Source organism: Zootoca vivipara, chromosome Z2, assembly GCF_965207765.1.
Source record: "Zootoca vivipara chromosome Z2, rZooViv2.hap1.1, whole genome shotgun sequence".
In the NCBI taxonomy this organism is placed as follows: Eukaryota; Metazoa; Chordata; class Lepidosauria; order Squamata; family Lacertidae; genus Zootoca; species Zootoca vivipara.
In genome coordinates, this window is record NC_142585.1 from 40,800,873 (window position 1) to 40,823,821 (window position 22,949).

General features: G+C 47.8%; 1 protein-coding gene across 1 annotated transcript in view; it reads left to right on the top strand.

The window, feature by feature from the left end:
• Window positions 1-22,949, top strand: part of KCNT1 (potassium sodium-activated channel subfamily T member 1) — a 124,375-nt gene that overhangs the window by 76,637 nt on the left and 24,789 nt on the right. The window contains exons 16-21 of the mRNA XM_088664964.1: window positions 5,165-5,273; window positions 9,439-9,588; window positions 11,285-11,523; window positions 17,853-18,069; window positions 20,313-20,418; window positions 21,703-21,875. Coding sequence (XP_088521090.1) covers window positions 5,165-5,273; window positions 9,439-9,588; window positions 11,285-11,523; window positions 17,853-18,069; window positions 20,313-20,418; window positions 21,703-21,875 — 994 coding nt within the window. The remainder of the gene's footprint in view (window positions 1-5,164; window positions 5,274-9,438; window positions 9,589-11,284; window positions 11,524-17,852; window positions 18,070-20,312; window positions 20,419-21,702; window positions 21,876-22,949) is intronic.

Sequence of the window (22,949 nt, forward strand, 5' to 3'; positions counted from 1 at the left end):
TGTTGGAAGATTCAGTAGTGACAACAGACAACTCTAGAGCTTGCTCCCACAGGAGGCAGTGAGGGCCACCAACCTGGATAGCTTTAAAAGAGGATTAGATGCCTTTGTGGAGGACAAGGTTATCAATGACTACTAGTCATGATGGCTATGCTCTGCCTTTAGGGTCAGAGACAGTAATGCTTCTGAATATCAGTTCCAAGTTTCCGAGTGAGGCATAGGGCTGCAAGAACAGGAGGCTGGATTAGATTGACCGTCATGTTCTTATATGACCTTAGGTAAAGGTAAAGGGACCCCTGACCATTAGGTCCAGTCGTGACCGATTCTGGGGTTGCGCGGTCATCTCACATTATTGGCCGAGGGAGCTGGCGTACAGCTTCCAGGTCATGTGGCCAGCATGACAAAGCCGCTTCTGGCAAACCAGACCAGCACACGGAAACGCCGTTTACCTTCCCGCTGTAGCGGTTCCTATTTATCTACTTGCATTTTAACGTGCTTTCGAACTGCTAGGTTGGCAGGAGCTGGGACCAAGCAACGGGAGCTCACCCCGTCACAGGGATTCGAACCGCCAACCTTCTGATCAGCAAGCCCTAGGCTCAGTGGTTTAACCCACAGCGCCACCTGGACCTTATACTACAGCAAATTTGCATGAGGATATTTTTAATTTAAAAAAAATACGTTTAGAGTCATACCTCAGGATATGTCTGCTTCATGTTGCATCTTTTCAGGTTACGGACATGCTGAACTTGGAAGTCCCGGAATGGGTTACTTCTGGGTTTGCCGCGTCCTTGACCTGCACGCATGTGCAGAAGTGCTAAATCGTGCTTTGTGTATGTGCAGAAGTGCTGCATTGCATCACACACATGCGCAGATGCGACGAATCATGTTGCGGCCCGTTCGTGTTGCAAACGGGCCGCCGGAACGGATCCCGTTTGCAACATGAGGTACCACTGTATTAGTTTTAAACTACACAGAAAAAAAGAGTGAGGGGGAGGATCCTTACCTCTTTACAAGAAACTCAAACACTTAATCCATCACATAAAATATTTCACATAGAGTCTCAATTACAAAAAAATACCCCACATAGTTTCAAAAAAACCATAGAAAAAGAACATAGAGGAAGGTCATTTAAGAGCTATATGCAGAACGGATAGAAAATAATAGAACTACATGTGAATATAATATTGTTTCAGTTATTTAGAATGTTTTCTTAATTTTGTAGAAAGATAGCATGGATTGATTCCAATGAAACCTGTTGAGTTACATGCTTATGTCAGTCGCCTGAGGGGGGGGGGAAACCTTATGTCAATAGATGCCAATCTACATCCACCCCTTATATATACAGTGGTACCTTGATTTACAAACAGTCCTGTTTATGAACGCCTCCGTTTACGAACGCTGCAGATCCGGAAGTGTTTACACCTGGGTTCTGGAGCGTCGGATGCACAGACGCGATCTGTGCAGCGCGTGCGTGCGCAGAAGCACTCTATCGGCGCTTCACGCACGCGCAGAAGCGTGCCTTCGGGGAGCAAATGCCTCTGTTTATGAACGCCTCCATGGAACGGATTGCATTTGTAAACGGAGGTTCCACTGCAATGCTGCAATAGGTAAAGATGTGGGACTTGGGTGGTGCTGTGGTCTAAACCACTGAGCCCCTTGGGCTTGCCAGTCTGAAGGTCGGTGGTTCAAATCCACGCGATGGTGATGATCTCCTGTTGCTCTGCCCCAGCTCCTGCCAACCTAGCAGTTTGAAAGAACGTCAAATTGCAAGTAGATAAATAGGCAGTGGCGGAGCTTCATGCTCCGGCACCAGGGGTGGAGAGCAGGCGGGGTCGGGGCAGAGTGTGCCGCCAGCAGGGGTGGGGCCACATTCTGGGGGTGGTGCTCCCAGCGTGAGCGGAGGACAGCCGCGATGGCACCCTACCAGAATCGCACTGCAGGGGGCGGTGCGCTCCCATCGTCCCCCTCTTCCTACGCCCCTGTAAATAGGTACTGCTGCAGCGGGAAGGCAAATGCCTTCCCGTGTCCTATGGCCCTTGTCACGGTGTCCCATTGCACCAGAAGCAGTATAGTCATGCTGGTCACATGACCCGGAAAACTGTCTGTGGACAAACACCGGCTCCCTCGGTCTGAAGTGAGATGAGCACCACACCCCATAGTCACCTTTGACCTTACCTTCCAAGTCCCGGACTGCAGAATCCAGGACCGGCAGCCGTGTGACACCGGAAGTTGCGTCAACGTAACTTCCGGTGTCGCTTTGCCCTTCTATGGGCACCAAAAATGGCCACCGCCGGCTTCGAAAGTCGCTTATACGCATGTCAGGAAGTGCGTTGACGCAACTTCCGGTGTCGCTCCGCCCATCTATGGGCACCAAAAATGGCCGTCGCCGACACTGGAAGTCGCGTCTATGCACTTCCGGACATGCGTAGATGCGACTTTTGAAGCTGGCGGCGGCCATTTTTGGTGCCCATAGAAGGGCAAATTGGAAAGAAAAAAATGGCCGTCGGCAGGAGAAAATAACGGAGAAAAACGGGAGACGAAGTGATACAGGGGACCACCAGGAAAAGGTAAGTAAAAACGGGGGGTTTCCCGGGGAAAACGGGGTACTTGGCAGCTATGCCTTTGACTGGACTTAACCGTCCAGGGGCCCACTGCCCCGCACCTCTGATGAGATGGCAAGGGAAGAGTTTGGATCTGGCTCCTTCCAAGCATATTCTAACATAATACGGCTGCTAAAGAGCAAACTAAACATGGTCTTTTTGACAACGCATGGCCCCTGTATATCAACTATGTAAACAGAAGTGATGTTAAGTGTTAGACCTCCAGCTACTCATGCTTATTTATGTAGAAGACTATCTCACAGCTAGCTGACAATCTTGGCAATTCATTCAATGACATAAATATAAGACTGGGGTGTGTGTCAAAAACTGAAATAGAATGTGAAGAACTTAATTCAAGATTGAAAAACGAAATGGATAGAAAATTAAATTTACATGTTACCGGTATTTGCCCATTCTTTTGCTGTCTGTCGCTCAGGTGCTAAATATTGATGGGTGACTTCTTGGCTCCCCTTACTCTCCCTTCTGATTCTTTAGCTTTAAAATGAACTTCAAGTCTTCTCCAACCTGGTGCCCTCCAAACATTCTGCACTACATTTCCCATCAGTCTCAGCCGGCCTAGCCATTGTTCAAGTGTGATGGGTACTGTAGCCCAAAACATATGGAGGGCACCAGGTTGGATAAGGCTTTTGCTATGCCAGACTAGTTCTTCCTTCTACCTTTTTGTCTCTCTCTCCTCCCTGGTACTCATCCTGCTTTGCTAGCTTCCAATTCTTAGCACCCCACAACACCCCCACCCACTCTCACAGACCCTTTATTTCATCCTCTTTTCCACTTGTTCTCTGGGTGGGTTTGTTTGTTTGCTTCCTATCATCTGGAAACATGGGTGGGCTGGAATAGAAAGATAATGTGCTTTCTCTGCTGTGTGTAATCAACATCTGAAAAGGGACTAGGGCATCAAACAAAAAGATTCTAGGCTTCCTATGGAGGGCATTGCTGACAGACTGGATCCCATGCTGTGACCCATTCCTGTACCTTGGAAATGGCAAGGGAGAATTGCATTCAGAAGAAATGGCCAGTTATTCTGCAAAGAAAGAGAGGGAGAAAGGGGGTGGGGAGAGAGAGAACCAATGTGGTGTAGTGGTTAAGAGCGGTAGACTCGTAATCTGGGGAACCGGGTTCGTGTCTCCACTCCTCCACATGCAGCTGCTGGGTGACCTTGGGCTAGTCACACTTCTCTGAAGTCTCTCAGCCTCACTCGCCTCACAGAGTGTTTGTTGTGGGGGAGGAAGGGAAAGGAGAACGTTAGCCGCTTTGAGACTCCTTCAGGTAGTAATAAAGCGGGATATCAAATCCAAACTCTTCTTCTTCTTCTTCAATGAGGAACCAGCAGCCTGAAAGGAGCATGGCGAAGGAGGATACGTTTGTCAGTGGCTACCAGCCACTGCTTCAGCTGCTGTTGGACAGAGATGACTTGACCACTGTACTTCATGCTCTGGTAACCTCCAGGCTGAATTGTTGCCATGTGCTCTGTGTGGGCCTGCCCTTGAAGAAGATTTGGAATTTTTGACTGGTCCAAAACTCAGTGGCCAGATTGTTGTTCCATCCAGAGATCACAGACCCCTGTTCTAGAACACCTGCACTGGTTTCCACTTTGAACTTCTATTGCAACCAAGTGGCACATATATATTTTGTTAACTAAATCAATCATAGCGTTCACTCTAATATTTAAGATCCTAAATGACGTAGGCTCCAAATATCTGAAAAACCACCCTTACATAACTTCTGGAGTGTTAAGATCAGAAGAGGGGGTCCTTTTCATTGCTCCACCTCCTTCAGAAGTTCAGTGGGGTGGCAACTGAAATGAGGGCATTCTCTGTGGCAGCCCCATAGCTGTTCCCTACCCAGAGACTTTTTTATTGCTGTTGTTGTAACCCTCCCTGATACCTAAGGTGAAGGGCAGACAGGAAATCTAAATGAAGGAGGTGGTGGTGTTTATAATGATAATAGTGATGATGATGACAACAACAACAACAACAACAACAACAACAACAACAACAACAACAACAACAACAACAGAGGAATATGATGGTACGTAGAGTCCAACAACATCTGGAGGGATACAGATTCTCCACCTCAGCATTAAAGGCTCCAGGTCTTCTTGTGAATGGAGATTCCTGTTTTGCTCAGAGTCTCACTTGATCATGGTTTATGAAGCCTTTTGTATCCATGGGCATGTGGTGCACCTGTTACTCACCCTCAGGGATGAAGGAGATATAGTTCAGTGCAATCATTTTGCTAAATTATTTCAATGATATAGATGCTGCGCCCCCCCTCCCAAAAAAACCCCAACACCGCAGCAAATTGATTGTACTGTATAGTTTTAGCCAGGCATTAAAAATCAATAGCACAACAGGGAATCTCCTGTTTTGTTGAAGATTTGTAAACTGTCCGAAGAGTTTTAAAACAAGTATTTCCACTGGTTTCCTTGTAAATGCAGCAGCGCAAAGAACAGGCCCTTTGCATGGGAAGGAAGGGGAAACATACTGTGTTTGGTGGCTCAAATCCTAGTGCTTTGGGAATAATGGGAAGGCCTCTCTTAATTTCAGATCACGTCGTGTGTGAAGAGGAATGTAAGTACGCCATGCTGGCTCTGAACTGCGTCTGCCCAGCTACCTCAACGCTCATAACCCTCCTTGTTCATACGTCCAGAGGACAGTAAGTAATTGAATAACCAGCAAGAGTCAGGCAGGGTGAAGATAGATGGGCACCCTCACCAAGGGGAGGCTGGTAGGGAGGAAGTGGTTTGAATCTCCATTCTGTGCACTGAAAGCAAATGCTGCAAATACATGTGTATTAAACCATTTCCCTCCTTAGCAGATAGATTTCAAATGACCCACCCTCTTGAGATCAAAAAGATGGCTAACTTTTTCACATTTGTTGTTATCTAGCTTCCTGAGTGCCCCATGCTAGCAGAGGGTGTGGTCAAAGTGAAAGTGGGTGTGTCCAATAAGTCTGATAGGCAGGGTTGGAGCAGAAAGGTTGGAACATCTCCACCCAAACTATCATGACCAACACCTCCCACAAGGAGGTCAACTCACTGTTTTGTTTTTGTTTTTTTAATAAAATAGACAATTCTTCACCACCACCTCCAACAAATTGTTGGGTGAGAGTCAGATATAGTCTCTGAGCTGCAACTTAGCTAGCCCTGATCTAAATATGCATTAAAAATATATGATTCTATACATGTGCTAACACATATGATATAATATGAATAATAATAATAATAATTTTTTATTTGTACCCCGCCCATCTGGCTGAGTCTCCCCAGCCACTCTGGGCGGCTTCCAGTCGAATATCAAAACAATACAGCAATAGTACAATTACAAAAGTCACAAAAAATACATAAACCACATCAAAAAATACACAACCGAATAGAACACAATTTCGACATGAATCAAAATCTAAAACTAAGAATACATCCTTAATACAGTTTAAAATAACATAGGTAAAAAATAACAGGAATTTAAACAAAAAAAAACAAAACAAAATGGAGCCCTCTCTGCCCAGCAGCAGCGGCGGCGGCAACAGTCCTTTGTAAAGCCCATCAGGCCCCGCCCTGGGCCAGGTGGTGAGTGGCAGGACTGGGGCCTCCAGGCGCTGAGCAGGGGAGTCCTCCTGGCTGGTAGCAGCAGCAACAGCAGATCTTATAGGCCTTGGCCCCGCCCAGGCCAGGTGGTGAGTGGGAGGACTGGGGCCTCCAGGCGCTGAGCAGGGGAGTCCTCCTCAACCCAGAAATGATACAACCCAGAAATGTTGGTGGGTCAAACCAAAGCCTTTAGGAACACAGGAAACTGCCATCAGTGAGCTAGGTGGACCAAGATCATTGGTCCACCTAGCTCACTGATGTCTACACTGACTGACAGCAGCTCTCCAGGGTCTCAGGAAGGGAAATGTCCAGACCTACCTGGAGATTCTGTAGATCGAACCGGGGACTTTCTGCTCTGCCACTGGGCTATGGCCCTTCCTCTAAAAACAAAGTGTGATTCCAGTTCTCATGGTGCTGAATAAAGGCAGACCCATTGATCTATCCAGCTCAGTTTCCTCTTCACTGACTGGCAGCAGCTCTCCAGGGTTTCAACCAGGAGACATTCCCAGTCCTACCAGAAGATGCTGTGGATCAAACCAGGGACCTTTCTGGTTTGTCCCTGAACTACATCCCTTCCTTGAAACTGGGGCATTATATTTTCAAGTGGGAATGAAGCTTCTTATTCAGGCATCCCCAACCTGCGGCCCTCCAGATGTTTTGGCCTACAACTCCTATGATCCCTAGCTAACAGGACCAGTGGTCAGGGATGATGGGAATTGTAGTCCAAAACATCTGGAGGGCTGAAGGTTGGGGGTGCCTGTTCTTATTGATATGATGCCATGCTGAATTGTTCCACCAAGCTCTTTTATAAATGGAAAGGTGGAAAGAGGCAGTGTTTTGTCACAGAGTATGATACCGGTAGCTGGGAATGGAAGGAGCGTTTGCTGGAGGACACACCATCAGCCTAAAGCTTGCAGGCAGAGAGAGAGAGAGAAAAGCATCCTTGTTCATGTTGTACGTTCATGTTCAATGGAAGGATATTTGACTCATGGACTCTTTAGGCCAATCTCTCCCAAGCATGCATTACAAGCTTCAATAAATTATGTTTAGTGACTGATCTTGTTGCTGATTATGAATGATGACATGTTGAGTTATTTTCCGTGTTCTGGAGTTTCGGCTGGCTAGGCTTTGAGGTGAGGAAGAACTAAAGCAAATTGTTACAGGATGGCACAGAGGGATATACAGCTAGTGCCAGGTCTCGGTCCAGTATACCTGAAGGAGCGTCTCCTCCCCCATCGTTCTGCCCGGACACTGAGATCCAGCGCCGAGGGCCTTCTGGCGGTTCCCTCGCTACGAGAAGCCAAGTTACAGGGAACCAGGCAGAGGGCCTTCTCGGTAGTGGCGCCCACCCTGTGGAATGCCCTCCCACTAGAGGTCAAAGAGAATAACAATTACCAGACCTTTAGAATGCACCTTAAGGCAGCCCTGTTTAGGGAAGCTTTTAATGTTTGATGGATTTCTGTATTTTAATGTTTTGTTGGAAGCCGCCCAGAGTGGCTGGGGGAACCCGGCCAGATGGGTGGGGTATAAATAATAAATTATTATTATTATTATTATTATTATTATTATTATTATTATTATTATTATTATTATTATTATTTTGTGCCCTAGGCAAGGCTAACTACTTGCATTCCCACCCTCACCCCAGCAAATAACTTCAATTGTGAAAAACAGACAAAAATGTCTTGGTGAAAAAATGAAAAGCACAAAACTTGAAACCACTAAATTTATTTTAAATTGCAAGGAATACAACAATCTTATCTTTCTCAAACACAAAAGAAAACACTTTAGCACACAAATCATTTAGGATAATCTTGTGAATTGTGGTGTTAAAATTTACGTATCTTAAAAGTTTCATTTTCACGCACATCAAAAATGTCACCTTGCATGCATTTTCCTTCACAAATTTTGTCACTGATTCTTTCAGGTCAAGTGCTGATGCTTGGGCATGTTGAATTGATATACAGTAGTTGCCAAGCCAACCAGTCTCTTTTGCTACATTGTTGAATGCATGCAAGTTTTTATATGTCAGAGCTTTGAGAAACTGCATTCCCCACTTGCCATGGACACTGGAAGTGTGAGAAGGATGCTTAGAACAATGTAAACATTGGGCACATCCAGGATTTTTTTGTTGTAGTGTGGAGAGAAATACTCCTTGTGGCAGCATTGACATTGGAAGCCCTTTAGCTATTGCTGTAAATTCACAGCACAGATAAAGCAAAAACAAATCTGTACAAAACTGCACCCTTCAAAGGTCAGTACTGTGGACTTATCAGGTCTGTGCCTTAGGCGGCTGCCTGGTTGGCCTAATGATAGCACCAGCTAGTATACCACCAATCTTTAGCCAAGTGTGGCTGTATCAATTGTCCTCATCACTTCTCATTTGGCTTGGCTTTCAGCACAATTTCCAAGAAGTTTCTTCTCTGCATTGGTGCCTATCCTGGAAGCCATAAAGATAAACAAGAACTTGGCCATTTTGTTACATCAGGGTTGAAGACACCTCAGGCTGAGACCTCTCTGTCTGGTCCCCAGGGCCACACCTCTCACCAGGGGCGTAGGAAGAGGGGGCGATGGGAGTGTGCCGCCCCCGTCAGCGCGGTCTCAGTGGGGTGCCACTGCGGCTGCCTCCCCCGCCCGTGTTGGACGCCACGCCCCCAGAACGCACACCATGCCCCCCAGAAAGTGCACCACGCCCCTTTGGGCGGCATGCCCCGCCCCCAGGATGCGCGCCTGCCCCACCCCTGCCTGCTGTCCACCCCCTCTGCTGGCGCATGAAGCTCTGCCACTGCCTCTCACTGCTCTGCCTCACACACACCCTGAGTGTTTTCTGCCTGGCTAGAATGTTCCTTGAACTCTGATTATGCCTCTTGCTTGCCTGGTTGGAAGGTTGAGAGAGCTGTGTGTGTATGTAGAAACTAGCCTACTAGACAAAGGTAAAGTTTGCATTCATTGGTCTGCCTGTTTTTGCTTCCGGCCCCTGTAAGTTTCCTGGAAGGCCCTCAGACCGAAAACGGGCCTCGATTCTTGCATTACCTCCCGTTCATTTTTGTTCAAGGTCTCATTTGTTTTGCCATTCAACTGCACTTGCCCAATTCGTTCCGTTACTCGTTTGGCAAAGCAAATTATTTTGTCTAAACAGATAAAGCATGCTGAGTATGCTATGGATCCTGGATCCAACCCCGTCCAGTTCCTAAGAGGTGTTTTTCTTCTTCTTCTCCTCTGATCTGTTTCCAGAGAGGGTCAGGAATCACCAGAGCAGTGGCAGAGGATGTATGGTCGCTGCTCTGGCAATGAGGTCTACCACATCCGGATGGGCGACAGCAAGTTCTTCATGGAGTACGAAGGGAAAAGTTTCACCTACGCATCCTTCCATGCCCATAAAAAGTGAGAGGAAAAGCCTGACGATGTGATGTTATATGGTTTATTTCACACACTACTGTTCAGGATTCAGCTGGGATTCCCTGCATTGCATGGGGTTGGACTAAAGGACCCTTGGGGGTCCCTTCCAGCTTTGAAGTTCTGTGATTCCATAGGAATAAAGCCCTTTCCAAAGTGAAGAACAAAGTATTAATACAAAAGGTCATCTATTATATATTTGGGGGTGTTGTTTATTTATTGCTAGGCATTTGGACACCTCTCAAGATACTGTAAGCAATTTTGGCATGATGGTTCTTGAGATCAAGGGGCAGGCTTTCATGTGTGTTTGGGTACAGTTGGACTCTGTTTTGAATCAAGATGGTGGGCTGAGCTTTTCAAAACTGTGCAGAGTACAAGGCTGCTGGTGTGCAGTTAAAGTACATTAAGTAATTTTTTTTTAAAAAAATCACTTGAAAGCATATAAAATTACAAAATCAGAAAATGCCTATCAATCGCACTAAATATGGTTAGGCATGGCATTTAACCCTGTGGCATCCCTGTCTCTCACCTAGGTAGGGATCTGGGAGAAAATCTATTCAGCTCACATTTAAATGCAGCCCTACCTGTCTTTCCATATGCACACTCATCCAAATGTTGCAATGCAGTTCTCCAGCCAAGGAATGTCTGCAAAGCTGCTTTAAAGGTGATGTAGTGGTTAGAGTGTTGGACTAGGATCTGGGAGACCAGGGTTCCAATTCCCAGTTGGCCATGAATCTCACTGGGTGATCTTGGGCCAGTCACTCTCACTCTCACTCTCCACCTAACCTACTTCACAGGGTTATTGTGGGGGTTTTAGGCAGGGGCGAAGGAAGGCTAACCGGCACTCGGTGCTGGGTTAACCGTACGGACGGCGGCTGCAGTGGTGGTGGAGTGATCCTCTGCACGCAGTGGCGGCACAATGGTGGCAGCTCGCACCACCACGCCCAGGGGTGGTGGGGCGAACACCCCTGTGGGGTGCCTTCTTGTCACCCCCCTCAGAGAGGGCACCTGGGGCAGACCACCCCCCTGCTCCCCTTCCTCTGCCACTGGGAGGAGGAGGATGACGACAATGACGACGACCATACCTGGGCTTCCAACTTGGAACTGGATCATGCCAAGTACAGTGGTACCTTTAGTTACGAACTTAATTCGTTCCAGAGGTCCATTCTTAACCTGAAACTGTAGAGGCACGCTTTCGCTAATGAGCATACCTTCCAACTCCCGGTTAGAAAACTCCGGGATCAGCAGCACCGGCACTGGAAGTTGCTTCCAGACATGCGTAGAAGCAACTTCCAGTGCCGACGCTGCCTGATTTCTGGTGCCCAGACATGGGCAGAGCACTCGAAATCAGTTCTGCGCATGTCCATACATGCGCAGAAGGAGCCTCCCTGGCAGGTACTGAAATCCAGGGGATTTACGGGATTTTTTCCAATCCAGGCTGCCAGTGGGCAACGGTTTAAAATACGGGGGTTTCCCGTGAAAAACGGGAGACTTGGCAGCTATGCTAACGGGGCCTCTTGCTGCCGCTGCGCCGCCAGCAGATGATTTCTATTCTCATCCTGGGGCGAAGTTCTCAACTCAAGGTAACTCTCCCAGGTTAGCGGAGTTTGTAACCTGAAGCATTTGTAACTTGAGGTACCACTGAAGTTGGCTTTATCAAAGACCTCTTTGGTGCTCCTTTCAGGTATGGAGTCTGCTTGATGGGTGTGAAGAGGGAGGAGAATAAAAGCATCCTCCTCAACCCAGGACCACGGCACATCCTGAGTGCCTCCGACACATGCTTCTACATCAACATCACGAAGGAGGAGAACTCAGCCTTCATCTTCAAGCAGGAGGAGAAGCAAAAGAAGAAAGGATTTGCAGGGAGAGGCATCTATGATGGGCCGTCAAGACTGCCAGTCCATAGCATCATTGCCAGCATGGGTGAGTTAGTCTGCCCCTTTTCAAGGTTGCATTGCAAGATAGCCCTATAGCAGAGGTGGGGAACCTCAGGTCTGGCAGCTGAATGCAGTCCGCAAGGTCTGTCTCTACCTCTCAGAACTCCTCAGGCCACACCCCTCACTGGCTCTGCTTTGCACCTAGAGAATGTTTTTATCTGGCTGGGAGGTGTTGAACTCTGATAATGCCTCTTGCTTGCCTGGATGGAGGATGGAGAGAGGTGTGTGTGTAGAAACTAGTCTATTGTTTACATTCATTCTTCTGCCTGGCTTTGCTTCTTGCCCTGCCAACCTCTGTTATATGGCCCTCAGAAGGTTGCCCCAGAAGGTGACCCCCAGGCTGAAAAAGTTCCCTAACACTGTTATACAACTGGATGGACAGGGGTTGGCCCTTACCCCATGCAAGCCAGATCTGCACCCTACGTGTCACCCTTAAAGGACAGGTCTCAAGTCTACCAGGTTTGCAATGAAACAGAACACTGGTGGTCTAGAAGACTGCTGGAAACCTTGGTTCTAGAAACAAAGAACCCTGCAGACTTGTGCATTCATGAAAACGTGTAGTTTGGCCTTTTGCATTAACCTTTCTTTTTTTTCTCCTTCCAAAATCTGTATCCAGCCCTTTATTGTAAAAACAATACCAGGACATATTAGGTTTTTCTGTGTTTTCTTATCTCATCTACCCTTTCCTGCAGTCATGAGGGCTAGCAGCTTGGAGAGGAGGAGTGAAAAGCTGGCAATATTCATTCTCAAGACAGTGCATGTGAACCATCAGGCAGAAGGGGCAGGAAAGGTAGAAGCAGGCAGTAGCCTGTCCATCCGAAGGCATAGCCTAAGATTCAAGGCCCAGGCAAATTGTGTCCCCATTTATCCTCCATCCGTCTTATCTCCTGCTCTAGTTTATTACCCACACAGCACAATGCCAATATATTTGCAAAGTGCAATTTACTTGTTGCACTGCTGCACTTGGTCCTCAGAGAGGTGCTTTGTACAAAAAAGTGTCAGAATGATTAATCTCCCAGAAAATGAGGCTGTACTCAGCTGGCAGTTGATTAAGGGAAAGAAAAGCACTAGTTGCATAACTGTATCAGTCAAAGGTTACCATAAAGAATAAAGGCAGTGCTGTCTGCTGCCCACTGGGACTGGCAGGGCAGAAGGCCGAGAGCCCAACAGTTGGGGACACCAGAGGCTATAACAGGTAGAGCCAAATAAGTCTAGTTTTGTCCCCATTTCCCACCATGCAGAGTTCTAAAATTGTCCAGTAGCACCTTAAAGGTAAAGGGTAAAAGGGGCCCCTGACCATCAGGTCCAGTCGTGTCCGCCTCTGGGGTTGCGGCGCTCATCTCGCTCTATAGGCTGAGGGAGCCAGCGTTTGTCCGCAGACAGCTTCTAGGTCATGTGGCCAGCATGACAAAGCTGCTTCTGGCGAACCAGAGCAGCACACGGAAATGCCGTTTACCTTCCCGCCGGAGCAGGTACCCTATTTATCTACTTGCACTTTGACGTGCTTTCGAACTGCTAGGTGGGCAGGAGCTGGGACTGAACAATGGGAGCTCACCCCGTTGCAGGGATTCGAACCACCGACCTTCTGATCAGCAAGCCCTAGACTCTGTGGTTTAACTCACAGCGCCACCTGGGTCCCCCAGTAGCACCTTAGAGACCAACTAAGTTTGTTCTTGGTATAAGCTTTCGTGTGCATGCACACGTCTTCAGATAACAACACAAAAGCTTATACCCAGAACAAACTTAGTTGGTCTCTAAGGTGCTACTGGACGATTTTTTATTTTTATTTATTTATTTTGACTGGGTCGGACCAACACAGCTACCTACCTGGATCTAGAATCATGCAGATTTCTGTAAGATTTTTGAGGCTTGCCTGCTTTTTCCGCTGTTGTTGTTGCTGTTGTTACTGTTACTATAATTTATTACCCTTTGCCCTAAGGTCCCACGGCAGGTAACAATGGTAAAGCAGAATACTAAAAACAGCTTAAAACAATGTTGCTTTAACAAAGAACAATTCAGGTCCCTTCATTGTGTCACAGGCAGCAAAGCCCCATAGATCAAAAACAAAACAAAAAGATATACAGAAACTTCAGAACTATATGGTGCAGAATAGACACAAGTCTTTGTGGGGGCTCTGATCCAACTTGGGGGTGGGGGTTATTGGCACTGTGCTTCAACATTTGGGGCAGAGAAAGTCCTGAATCACCTCACTTTGCTTCATTATTTGGCCTATATACAGAGGCCACACACAAATCACCAGTGCCCTGATTTTCACAGGTGTTTTTTTTCTTATTCTAATACTGCACACCATTGTATGACGGCTATCCAGTTTCATCTGCCTAATATCAAATACTGAAGGCAAATGGCCACTGGCTATCAGATGCAGATATCAAATGTTTGCAGATTATCCAGCAAATATTCAAAGGCTATGTTGTGAACTTCTGAGTCTGACATTAAAGTTTTCAAGAGTGGGGAGGGCAGCAAAGTCACAATAACATAAGTAGTGCCAAAGGCTCATCTAGTCTAGCATCCTGTTCTCCCAGTAGCCAACCAGATACCCTTATAGGAAGCACACAAGTAGGGCATGAGTGCAACAGTGCTCTCACCCCAGTAACTGGTACCCAGAGGTTTGGTGCTTCTGATTCTGGAATTAGCATACAGCCATTTGGTGGAGTTTGGTTCATTAAGAAAAATCTCAAACCCAGGCAGCCACCGCCAGCCTGCCATATTACTTGCACCTGGTCCAGGGGGTGGCCCTGCCTGTCAGCTTCCTCCTCTTTGAGTCTTGAGGACTGCACTTGTAGATCCCAGGAGGAAGATGAAGAAAGAACTAGAATGAGTTGGATTGTGGCGCCGCCTACTGTTTGTGTCTCAGCCTTCTGTCCAACCAACCTCAAAAGGCACCACCTGCCACTGGATATAGATACAGATGATGATGATGATGATAATAATAATAATAATAATAATAATAATAATAATAATAATTTATTATTTATACCCTGCCCATCTGGCTGGGTTTCCCCAGCCACTCTGGGTGGTTTCCAACAGAACACTAAAAACAGAATAAAACATCAACCATTAAAAACTTCCCTAAACAACGCTGTATTCAGATGTCTTCTAAAAGTCCAATAGTTGTTTATTTCCTTGACATCTGCTGGGAGGGTGTTCCACAGGACGGGTGTCACCACCGAGAAGGCCCTCTGCCTGATTCCCTGTAACCTCACTTCTCACAGCGACGGAACCGCCAGAAGGCCCTTGGCACTGGACCTCAGTGTGATGTTTAAACATTCAGGGGGGGGAGTTGCCCCATCATTCTCAACCAGCCCCAGCCCCTGCTTGCTTGCTTACTTATAACCAGTCCAGGGAGTGGCACAGCTTGTCTGCTTCCTTCCCTTCCTTAGTTTCTGTGTTGCTCTTGTAGAACTCAACAGGAAGAAGTACGGGAGCAAGCTGGAATTCGTTGGCTCTGCCTGCCACTGGCTCTGGTTCTGTCCCTGCTGGGCTCCACCAGGCACCACTGATGGTAGATACCATGTGGCGCTGCTGTTAAGAGATGGAGTCTCTGGAAGGGACCTCAACGGTGTCATTCAGTCTGACCCATCTGCCAACTCAGGAAATCTGATGCTACAGCATCCCTGATGGTGCCAAACCGCCCAATACAGTGGTACCTCGGGTTGCGGACCCAATCCGTTCTGGGATGCCCTTCACACCCCGAAAAGTCCACAACCCGATCGGCGCTAGAGCGCCTTGGCGAAAGCACGATAGAGCGCTTCTGTGCATGCGTGAAGCGTGCAGAATGCTTCTGTGCATGCGCACGCGGCGGAACCCAAAAGTAAACACTTCCGGGTCCGCCACATTCGCAACCCGGAAAAACGCAACCCGCAGTGGACGCAACATGAGGTATGACTGTACTGGCTCTGGCTCCCCCTACCTTCAGTGTCCCCGCATGGCATGCCAATGATCCCAGCCATCACTGCAGCCTCTAATACACAGCCTCATCCTCAATGGCTATGCATTTCCTCTCCAGCTGAAAGGCCCTTTGAAAATGTATCCTGCATCCTTGTCTTGTCGCAAGGCAGAGGGAGCACCACAGGCGAAATCCAGGAGTGCTATTTATGCCTTTCCTGAATCATTCCTCCCTTATACAATCTTGCCTCTCTGCCGCCCACTCTGTTAACTCATTATAAGGCTCTCCCTCCCTCCCTCCCTCCCTCCCTCCCTGCTCTCCTCCTCCAAACAGAGTCAAAGATCGTCCCTCTCATCATCTGCCTTTTCTCTCCTCGGGTTCACCAATTAGAATCTGTTGCTGGCCTTCCCATGGAGCCCTGATTCACCCGTCTCAGCAAAGATGTTACCCAGAAGTCCATGCGTGATGTGGCTTTTCATGCTGCTTTCTGTCAAACTGCAATCCAGATAATTAGGGCCACCTACCGTCGCTTTGCAGAATAAAGAGCAGTCTGCATTTTACCTGAAACAGATCTGCATAAATGGCACACAGTCACACACCTGCTGGAGATGTTAGTGCTGCTGAATATGCAAAGAATGAGTTTCTTTGACCCATCCTGCTCAATGTGGTGTTACAGTGGTAAGAGTGTTGGACTAGGACCTGGGAGGCCTTGGTTCAAACTCAGCCATGATGAAGCTTCCTGGGTGACCTAGAGACAATCGTGGTCTCCCAGACTAACCTACCTCACAGGATTGTTGTGAGGAGAAAATAGGGAGCGGAGAAACTATTTACACCACCTTTGAAGGAAATGTGGGACATAAACAAATATACAGACATTCGTCAGATGTTCCAAAACAGCTTACCATAATTCTTGGGAAAGAATTTACACTGCAGGAGCTTATTTTTTTGGGGGGGGGGGACTGATGGAAGGATTTGGGGGGGGAGCAGACATATTGAATCAGACCATTGGTCCATGCAACTCAATACTGACAAGCAGTGCCTCTCCAGAGTTTCAGGCTGGTGACATTCCCAGGCTGACTCGGAGATGCCTGAGATTTACCCTGGGACCTAAAGAATGTTCTTCCATGTTCAGAGGCAGTATACCTGGGAATACCAGTTGCTGGGGAGCAAAAATTGTAGTGGGGAGGGGGCTGCTGCCTATTAGCTCTGCTTGTGGATTCCCCAGTGGAATCCCACTGTAGGAAACGGGTTGCTAGACTAGGTGAACCTTTAATCTGTTCCAGCAGGAGTCTTATTTATATAGATTTCTTTATCTGGGTTGCTTTTAGGTCACCTAATAGCAAAGGGTCTCTGGGCTGGGGGTGGGGAACCTGTTTTTTGTTTGAGGACCTCACTCCCTTCAGGGGAACCTTCCAAGGGTCACATGTCAGTGGTGGGTGGAGCCAGAGGCTAAAATGGGCAGATGTCATGGACTGGTTTGATGCAGAGGAATTGGGGGGGGGGAGAGGCACCAGCTAGGGAATCCCCAAGGGAAGAAGGCTCAGAGCCTAGGGAGTGGTAGTGGGACAACAATGAGAAGAAAGAAAGAGAAGAGTGGGAAGAGGAGGCATCACAAGCTTAAGGGGTAACAGGGCTTAGTGAGCTGGGAGAGTCAATGGCAGACAGAAGTACTGAAGCAGAAGCAGGGGTGGAATCTGGAGGGGCAGAGATGAGTTTGGCTGGTGAAGAGTCATGGGTGTCTCCTCCTCCTCCTGTTCTGACAAGCTCCTCTCCCCCACAATCTCCCAGAACCAGAAGAGGAATGTAGTGGGAGGAGCAAGGATAGACTCTGAAGAGGAGGATACACAGGCAGCTGTGAGGACGCAAGGATCTTTAGTCTTGGCATCTGATCCATGGGGGCACGACCTACCAGGGATTAGTTCCTGTGCTCATAAGGCCTGACACTCCACCAAGTCTGTGCAGATCCTGTTCTTGCTAATAAAGAGTTAACCCCAACATGTACAGTGTGATTTACTTCTGGCTTGCTCCTGTCAGCAGAGCAACAAACACAATTTTTACCTTTTGTAAAGTAGGGCCCATTTCTACACACACACACACACACACACACACACACACACACACACACACACACCCTCTCTATCCCACATCCAGACAAGCAAGAGGAATGTTCAGAGTTCAATGACATATTCCAGCCAGGCAGAAATGCTCTGGGTATGACCGAGGCCAGTGCATGACATGGCCACCAGGCCTGCTGCTGCTCACCCTTACTGAAGGCAGCTTGCAATGTAGAGCAAAAATTAAAAATTGGGGGGGGGGGTGTGTGTTTGTTTTTAAGTGCAATATGGGCATTGTTTGCCTGTAGTGGCTGCCTTTAGTGTCTGATCCTGCCTCTTCCCTCTGTCCCATAGGCACGGTGGCCATGGATCTGCAGAACACAGAGTGCCGGCCCATCAACAACAGCAAGCTCACCTTGCCTGCAGAAAATGGCTCTGGGAAAAGGAGGCCCAGTATTGCCCCTGTCCTAGAGGTGGCCGACAGTTCCTCCCTCTTGCCGTGTGACATGCTCAGTGACCAGTCAGAGGACGAGATGACTCAGTCGGATGATGAAGGACTCACTGTTATCGAGTCAGTGAGCTGTTAGTTCATATCTATGGCCTTTTAAACTATGTGTGTGTGAGGGAGTATTGTTCTTGTTTGTTGCTATGATATGTTTTTCTGTGTTATTATATTATAAACTGCCCTGTGATCCTCTGGTGAAGGGCAGTATAGACATTTAACAAACAAACAAATGAAATATATTTCTTACGGTAGGTTGCAAGTTGCAGAGTAGTAAAGCTGACTCTTGGATTGCACCACATTAGGCGACTGGACGGATTGCATGGTCCCCGCCTCCCGTTTTTTATTAAATAGCTCCCCACACTTGGGCAATTAGCATGTCAAGAAGGCAGCATTTAGCCTAACTTTCTTTCTGATACATTAGTTTTGTATACGCATGGGGATTTTAATCCTGGGGAATTCTAGAGCATTAGCTTATGTCACCCTTTGTCTTCATCTTATCTTCCCCTTGCATCCAACAAACGACCATTCTAGCTAGCTGGGCAGCATTAGAATGCATTGCCGGGGGGGCACAACAGCTTCGCTTAATTACTCCATAACGAACATGCCAGGAAGCTATGGCAAAGGCCGGAGAATTGCAGAGGCTTGCCAGTATACTGTATGTTTGAATCATTCAGTCCAGCCCTGCCTTACAGTTCTTGACCTGGGACCAGGTGTTCTCAAGTCTTGGTGGACGTTTACTGCATCCCTCCAGTGGTGGAGCTTCATGCTCCGGGGGCGGGGCTGGCACCCATTCTGGGGGTGGGGAGCGCCTCATGGAGACCAGGGCGCACGTTCCAGGGGTGGGGCGCGCCTCACAGAGGGCGTTACACGCGTTCTGGGGGCAGGGTGGGCATTTTGGCGGTGGGGTGGGTGCCTGCTATGGCACCCCTTGGAGCCCGTCCCCACCACCCCTATCTTCCTACGCCCCTGCATCCCTCTGCTGAAATGCCAAGATTCCACATTAGAGCCATGCTGCTTCCAAGACACATGCAGACAACAAATGGGGTGGCTTTTAGAGTGCAGCAGAGTGGAAAGTGTCGCTTCTGGGTATTGAAGAACCCAGCAAGATGCCAACTTGCTGTTCTGCGGAGCACTGCCGTGCAAATTTATTATTATTTCCTGCACTTAATGGGCCATTTGCATAAATTAGCCTCCCATTAACAGTTTTCTGCTCCATTTCAGCTCTGTTCCTGGGTGGCATGCTTTGTATTCCATTCCTTTCTGCCTAGATCTCACTAGAGCAAGCAGGAGGTGAAGGACTCTGCCATGGTTTTCTTAAAGTGGCACCACAGTGCCATCTTCCGGACACATTTGTAATAGCTAAGTTGCTTAGGTAAAGGTAAAGGGACCCCTGACCATTAGGTCCAGTCGTGACCGACTCTGGGGTTGCGCGCTCATCTCGCATTATTGGCCGAGGGAGCCGGCGTACAGCTTCCAGGTCATGTGGCCAGCATGACAAAGCCGCTTCTGGCAAACCAGAGCAGCGCACGGAAACGCCGTTTACATTCCCGCTGTAGCGGTTCCTATTTATCTACTTGCATCTTGACGTGCTTTCGAACTGCTAGGTTGGCAGGAGCTGGGACCAAGCAACGGGAGCTCACCCCGTCACAGGGATTCGAACCGCCGACCTTCTGATCAGCAAGCCCTAGGTTCAGTGGTTTAACCCATAGCGCCACCTGGGTCCCTAAATGCTTTGCAAAATTAGTATGGGGCTGAGTTAAATGTTTTCCCCCGCCCTCCACTTCAAAAAAAAAACCCACCAAAAACACTAGGGTTGCCATATTTCAAAAAGTGAAAATCCCGACAGAAAAGTTGTTGAGCTTCTTTTTGTTTTGCCCAAAGAAGTCGCAGATGACTCTGGGGTTGCGCACTCATGGTAGGATGTCCTTATTTTCATCAGAGAAATCTTGGAGGGTATGGAGTTATCTGACCCCCAAGCCATTTGAAGGCGGCCACGTATAGGGCAGTTTCTAAATGTTTAATGTTTTATTGTGCTTTTATATATGTTGGAAGCCACCCAGTGTGTCTGGGGCAACCCAGTTGGATGGTTGGGGTATAAATAGTACAATTATTAGTACTATTTGTTTTATTATGGAATAAGATGTCCTTATTTTCATTGGAGAAATGTTGGAGAGTATGCAGTTGGGCTTGCTGCAACCATTTTACGTTTCCTGGAATTCCCCTTTGCAAGGGGCATTGTGTGTGGAAATGGAAACAACAACAAGCAAAATGGTGGGCCAAATCCTGAACACTTCCCCCTTCTTCTACAGGTATGTGAAAGGCTACCCACCCAACTCTCCCTACATTGGAAGCTCTCCCACGTTATGCCACCTTTTGCCTGTTAAAGCTCCATTCTGTTGCTTGCGCTTGGATAAGGTAAGGACCCATCACATTCCCATTTCTTGTGAGAGGACAGTAACCCAAATGCCCACTGTAATCTTGCACAATTTAGGGTTGCACACTCATTTTTGGGTGCTGTGCCCAAAAAAGCACTGGGGGGGGGATCTTGTGTTGCATGACTTGTGAAGGAGTGCATTCCCAGAAAATGGTATCCCAGTTTGGGGCCACTTCATATTGGAAGGCATGCATTTCTGAACAGGTTCTTTCTTTTTCTACCCTTTTGTGGGGCACCAAGGTTAATTTAGAAACACCAGCAACCGAAAATATTTCCTGAAAACCACCAATTTTATTTTATCTTAAGGTTTCTAGTCCCTACTGTGGCAAAGGCGTACAGACAATGCCTGCTCAATGATCAGAAGCATGAGAAGGTCTCCTCTGGCCCTCGGCATATTGCTGAACTCCCATCGTCTCTGACTTTTGCCCATTCTGCCAAGGGCTGATGGGAGTTGTAGTTCGACAGCATCTAGAGAGCAAGAAGTTAGCTACCCTAGGCTAAACAAAATGCCCAGGGGTTTGTAGGAATTGGAGCTTTGGAGATGCAGGCATGTACACAAGCTGCTACCTGGACTGGGCTGTCTAAAAAGCCGCACAAACATCACTGATGCTGGAAGAACTGTTGGAATGACCGGAAGGGTTTCTCTATAAAGTGGAAACATCTGGTACATTGGCAGCTGATAAAAGTGAAACAGAGCTGAAAATTTTGTTTCTCTCCTCCCTCCCCCCCCCCCAGTCCTTGCGTCTAAGCAGCTTCCCTGCCCCCATTGCACCGTCTTCCTACTTCATTCATCTTCCTGTTCCTTTCATCCTCTCAGCTGGCTGTTCCTTTGTGGTTCCTTCATATCCAGGAGAGGTGGAAATGGTTACTGTGGGAGGGAGGATAATTCTGTTGGGAAAGTGGGCTAGTTTACCAACTGCCCTGCTTGCTGCGGCTGCTTTTATTACCTCGTTGTGAAGGATTATTAACCTTGGTGACTAAGTTCTCCCTCCCTCCATTCTCGGATGCAGCAGTGCTTCTTAATCCCAGTTTCTGGGAACCACAGGAGGAGGGAGGACTCTTGTGAGTGGGTCCTACTTGCAGATTTCCCACTGGAGCATCTGGTTGGCTACTGTGAGACTAGATGCTAGACTAGTTGGGTGGGTCACCGATGTGTTTCAGCAGGTCTCTTCTTATCTTCTTATGGGGGAGAGTAGGTGACATTGGCCCTTTATTGAGCGCCAGCCAGGAAGTGTAAAATAAAACATTTCCCGGCATTTTTCCAGGGCTGCAGGCACAACAGTTATGAAGATGCCAAGGCCTACGGCTTTAAGAACAAGTTGATCATTGTGTCAGCAGAGACGGCTGGGAACGGCTTGTACAACTTCATTGTTCCTCTCCGCGCCTACTACCGGTCACGGAAAGAGCTAAACCCCATCGTACTGTTGCTTGACAACAAGTAAGTACTTTCCCCCCCCCCTCCAGCTCATATATACACACGAACATACAAATATACTGGTGCTACAGCAGAGCCCAACACACACACACACACACACACACACACACACACACACACACACACTGCAAATAGAAAACTAGGCTTTTAGGGGAAAGGCTCTACCTAAAGCTGATGCTCAGAGAGTGATTAAGAAAGATGGTGGCATGCTCTGCTCTGAAATTCTTCCTACTCAGGCAGACTGCTTCTGCTGGTGTTGTACGTGATGATGTTGTTGCTTTACTCACAAAAGTGACTTACAAGCACAGTGCACAAACACTACTACAATTTACAAACACAAATTACAATGAAAGCAACAAATGGAAACACACACACACACACAAACACACACACACACAACACCTATACAAATAAAGGTCAGTCTTACGGATCCTGCCTTCAAAAAGAGGGCACAAGTAGTTGAAACCCTTCAAATTAAGGGCCAAACACCCAGGTAAAAAGGAATGGCTGATATCTAAAAATGAAGATGGCACCAGGCGAGTCTCCCTGGGAAGAGCATTTCACAAGTTGGGGAGCTACTGCTGGGAAGGACTGTTTCTGTGTTGCCACCCTCCAGACCTCTCCATGGAGGCAGCACACAGGGAAATGCCTCAGATGGCGATATTAGGATCTGGGTCTGTTCATGTGGGGAGAGGCGGTCCTTGACGTATTAGAGCAGCTTAAGAAATGATTGCACAAACACTGACTGGCAGCAACAGTTTCAGGCAGGCATCTTTCACAGCCCACTTTGGAGACAAGTCAGAAATTGAACCTGGGACCTTCCAAATGCCAACTCTCTAACACTGAGCTACAGCCCCTGTGACCAGCAAAGGTCACGGGAGGAGGTTTATTGTGAGAGTGGAGAAGGACAACTTTGAAAGTAAGGATGGGGAGCTGGCACAGGATCCAGGGAAGGAGAGGAGACCTATGCAGAGACTGAAGGTGGGGTGTCATCGTGGTCAGAGTGGCAAGAAGGGTGAAAGATTTGGACAGCACAGTACCAGAAAGCAGGGCTGGTGGTTGGGGGCTGGGAAGGAA